Here is a 5,118-nt window from a genome sequence, read left to right on the forward strand (position 1 = left end):
ATATATATATATATATATATATATATAATATGGGCTTCCACACAGTTTCTATCTCGCAAAGTCACTCACAAGGCTTTAGTCAGGCTTGGTTATAATAGAAGACCCTTGCCCAAGGTTCCACACAATGTGGTTGAACCCAAATACCATATGGTTACCTGTTTAACCCTACAAACATGCCTGTGACTAAAAGTCTACGAAAAACAGCATAAAACACTCTTTTAGGAAAGACAGGAACTGAAGTAACTTACAGGATCAGCAGGACCAGTCATTTCCCGGAAGGCCTTCGGAGCATCTTTTGCCCGCAGAGCAATAGCCACACATGGTCCACTGGTCAGTTCAGTGACCATCGATGGATATTCTGGCACAACTCCTTTGTACACTTCGAGGAATTCTTCAGCACAGACTCGTTCCAAGTGAAACATCTGGATCGCAGTTATTTCAAAACCAGCATCTGTTATTGCTTTTATGATTTTAGGAGCAAGCCCTGAATTAAAAACCAAATACAAAGAAAGATTTTCAGTTTAATTCAAACAAAGATCACATGAATTTATTTAACTATTTACTTATTCGTCCACCCTGTATCTACCTTTCGCTACATTCACCACATAAAAGGCACCTGTGCCAGTACCATACCTAAAACACCCATGCTGATGTCATGTAAAAAGGCATTCATACCCACTAGCGTAGCTCTCGGACCCCACAAAAAACACATATTGCCTACAGCAGACCCAAAAGTGCTGACCCTACCGCCTCCACCCCTAGTTACGCTAGTGCTTGTACCGGTACCAAGTAAGTGGCACCCATGTCAGTAACAAGTAAGGAACATCCATACTAGAACCATGTAAGAGGCACTTGTGCCAGTGCGACATAATCGGCACCCGTGCCAGTGCCACATATTAAGCACCTATGCTGGTGCTATGTAAAAAGCACCCAGTACACTCTGTAAAGTGGTTGGCATTAGGAAGGGCATCTAGTCATAAAAAGACCATGCCAAAACAGACAATGGAGCCTGGGCACCTCTCTGACTGTCCAACCCATGCCAGCATGATAAACAAACACTAATTCTTCATTCATTATTTTCACACACACCTCATCAATTCTTCCATACACTTTTGTAACATTTATTCACCCACACTCCTGGTTTTTCTACCCCCATTCACTTCTCACCTCATACCTTGAGGATTCACCCAGACACTTCATCATCACAATTTTTATCCCTTCCCTGCTCCCTCAGCAGAAGAACAAAATAAGGTGGCAAGCTGGCAGAAACGTTAGAAATATTGGGGTCAATTTCGTTGACTGTTTCCTGCCTCGAATGTTCGACTTTATGTCTTAAGCTGGCAGAATCATTGAGACACTGGACATTGGACTTTATGTCTGGTGGAATCATTGAGACATTGGACAAAATGCTCGGTGGCATTTCTTCCAACCCTTTAGTTTCTGAGTTCAAATTCCACTGAGACACCATGTAGAGGATCCCTTGTTGGCTTGATGTTTTTATGAGTTATGTTTCAGATCAGCAAAAGCGAAATCGTTATGGCACCTGTGCCCAGTGTCGCCTTCCTGGCACGTGAAAAGACATTCAAGCAAGATCGTTGCCAGTGCCACTGGACTGGCTCTGTGCAGGTGGCACGTAAAATACACCATTTTGAGCATGGCCGTTGCCAGTACCGCCTGACTGGCCTTCGTGCCGCTGGCGCGTAAAAGCACCCACTACACTCTCGGAGTGGTTGGCGCTAGGAAGGGCATCCAGCTGTAGAAACTCTGCCAAATCAGATTGGAGCCTGGTGTAGCCATCTGGTTCACCAGTCCTCAGTCAAATCGTCCAACCCATGCTAGCATGGAAAGTGGACGTTAAACGATGATGATGATCAGCTTCATAAGAATTTATTTCATTCCCACAGTAACCAAATTCATCAAAAAAGAAAAACAAAATGGAAATCTAAAGAAACAAACTCACCACTGAGGACAGCATGTGGTTTGACCACGCAACAGGTACAATCTTCCAGGACAACAGAGTTCCTACGAATAATACCACCAGAAGTTGGGAAGAAAAATTCTAGCTGCTGTGCTGCTTCACCGGCACATCTTGGTCCATAGCAGAGATTAGCTGGGAAATATATAGAATCTTATTAAATATTAAATTCATCTCATAAACTAAATTAATATCATCATCATCATCATCGCTGCCGCCACCACCACTACCACTGTCATTCATTTCCAGTATTCTGTGAAAAACACACCTGAGGATATGTTACCTTGCTGGGAAACAGTGAGGGTTGGTAACAGGAAGGGTATCCGGTTGTACATCTGCTTCAATGAATTCTACCCAACCAGCGCAAGCATAGAAAAGTGGACGTTAAAACAATACTGATGATGGTGGTGGTGGTGGTGGTGGTGACTATTCAACATACCTTCACCAAACTGAGAAGCTACAGTCAGTGGAGCACTTGCAACAGCCTCTTCTGCATTTTCAGGACCTATCGCTCTTAACCAGGCACATATGGCATCATCTCCCAATAATTCCAGAGCCACTACAGGACCAGATGTCATGTTATCTATCAACTTGCTGCCAATCAATAAATGGGAAAATAAATGAATTAATTACAGAGATGTACTTGCATAGCAAATAATGTGATCTGAGATCGTGTGCTGAAACAAAAACAATTGCAGCATGGAAGGTGTTTATAAGCCATTTAAAAACACAGAAAAACCATTAGATTCACTTCAACATGTAAATTTAATTTGTCAAAATATGTTCATCACTTTGAAACCGATGTGGCATGGTTTTCTACAGCTGGATGCCCTTCCTAACACCAACCACTCCGAGAGTGTAATGGGTGCTTTTACATGTTACTGGCACAGGTGCCATTTGCTTGACACTGATATCTGCCACGACTGCAATTAACTAAATACCATAAAATATTTTGTCTACCATTTTACCAATTCTGCCACTCCGTTCAGACACTTGAGCTGCAGACAATCAGGCTCAGCAGTGATTGCTTTGTTTCCAGCAGTGATTGCTTTGTTTCCAGCAGTGATTGCTTTCTTAAGTTGGTTAGAAGAAGACAAAAAAAAAAACACTAAATAAAAAGAGAATGAATAGTTGTATAAATGCGATTTGAAATTTACAGGTAAAATTCTTTGTCCTTATAACCGACACAAAATTCTGCAGCTTCTGCTCGCGTCAGCACACACATCTTCATCTTTGTTATCTTTAATCCTTTATTCTGAATAAATTCAAGCATTTCTCCCATTTTCGGAACAGCTTTCGAATTCAGCAAGCCAAGAGTTCTGAAAGAAAAGGAAAAAGAAAACAAAAAAAAGTGTCGTGTCACCAAGAAAATATCAGAAAATATTTTGGATAGGTGCAAACATGTCTGGTCGAAAAGTTTGCTTTCCAACCAGCCATTGAAAGCACTAGACTTAACATTGCATGCTAAATAGCCATCAGTTACAGGGTACTTGCTGTTAGGATTGCAGGGGTAGAAAGAAAATGTGAACTACACAAGTCTAGAACTAATTCCATGCCTTCAGTCCTAACAGAACACCAGTGCCCAACCTAACTGGTCATGGCCAAACACACCATGTCCCATCTTCTCCCATGTGATGTCCTTCATCATTGTCACAAACAACAGATGAACTGATAATACTGCCTAGAGCCAAGGTGTGACCTACATTAGATCACTGTTCACATAAGTGGGACAGTGATAATGCTACACACACACGGACATAATGAACCACATCCAAATGAAGACCATCTCCCTAATTGGGAGGAATTCACTCTCAATATTCAGCAATCACTGGCTCACAGGTATGCAGTTTCATCATCATCATCATCATTTAACATCTATTTTCCATTCTGGCATGGGTAGGACAGTTTGAAAGGATCTGGTAAGGCCAGGGGTTTCACAAGTCACCATTGTCCATTTTGACATGGTTTCTATGGCCAGATACCCTTCCTAACTCCAACTACTTTACAGAGTGTACTGGTTGCTTTTTACATGGCACCAACACCAGTGGATTTAACGTAGCCATGTTAAATCCACTGGTGCCAGTGCCTTTTACATATTGGTTTCAAATGTTAGCACAAGGCCAGCAATTTCTGGGGAGGGAGTAAGTCGATTACATCAACCCCCAACCTCAGCAAAATTTGAACTCAGGTTGATGCCAGTGCTGGCTGACGTTGATGCCAGTGCTGGCTGACTGGTCCTGTGCTGGCAGCATGTGAAAAGAACCATTCAAGCCTGTTCGTTGCCAGTGCTGCCTGACTGGCTCCCATGCCGGTGGCACGTAAAAAGTCGTGGTCAATGCCAGTACCTCCTGACTGGCCCTCATGCCGGTGGCACATAAAAAGCACCCACTACACTCTCAGAGTGGTTGGCCTTAGGAAGGGCACCCAGCTGTTGAAACCTTGCCAGGTCAGATTAGAGCCTGGTACAGCCTTCTGGCTTGCCAGTCCCCAGTCAAACCGTCCAACCCATGCCAGCATGGAAAGCGGATGTTGAACGATGATGATGATGAATGTAAAGACAAACAAAAGCATTGTGTCCAGCATGTTAATGATTCTATCAGCTCACTGCCTTATACCTAACAATACATACTAATACAACCTGTTAATGAAGTAAAATTGGCTATATTAGGTTATCACTGTCCCACATATGTTAAATAAGATTTATGAAATATCAATTAACTCATCAATATGGATGCTGGGTCAATCATGTATGAATCAAATCACAATAACAAGAGAAGATATTGATTAAAACAAAACTAGATTAAAACAAAACAAAAATCTCTAATGTTTTTGACACCAACTTGAAACCACCCCTGGCTCTATGATACAGACACCATTTTGTGGTGATTTAATTTGAAACCTTTTTGAAATTTCATGTTAATTTATGTTTCAAAGTTATCTTGATAAATTTTTCATTATTTCAAAAATTAATTGACATAAAGAGATTATATTTCAACAGAAACATAGTAACAGAAGGGTTAACATGATCAAAACTAAAACCTTGCCACAGAATTTCATGTTTATATTCCAAACACCAGCATAATAGTGACAGTTATTTTACTAAATTCTTCATTATTTTCAAAATTAGTTGAAACAAAAGCAGT

The 5,118-nt window shown here is 41.3% G+C and overlaps 1 protein-coding gene across 1 annotated transcript in view; it reads right to left on the reverse strand.

Moving 5' to 3' along the window:
* LOC106875880 (nucleoside diphosphate kinase 7) overlaps positions 1-5,118 on the reverse strand; it is a 12,636-nt gene that overhangs the window by 2,351 nt on the left and 5,167 nt on the right. The window contains exons 4-7 of the mRNA XM_014924180.2: positions 3,133-3,503; positions 2,415-2,569; positions 1,961-2,110; positions 249-484 (exon numbers count right to left, since the gene is read on the reverse strand). Coding sequence (XP_014779666.1) covers positions 249-484; positions 1,961-2,110; positions 2,415-2,569; positions 3,133-3,503 — 912 coding nt within the window. The remainder of the gene's footprint in view (positions 1-248; positions 485-1,960; positions 2,111-2,414; positions 2,570-3,132; positions 3,504-5,118) is intronic.

Source organism: Octopus bimaculoides, chromosome 3 (genome assembly GCF_001194135.2).
Source record: "Octopus bimaculoides isolate UCB-OBI-ISO-001 chromosome 3, ASM119413v2, whole genome shotgun sequence".
Taxonomy (NCBI): Eukaryota; Metazoa; Mollusca; class Cephalopoda; order Octopoda; family Octopodidae; genus Octopus; species Octopus bimaculoides.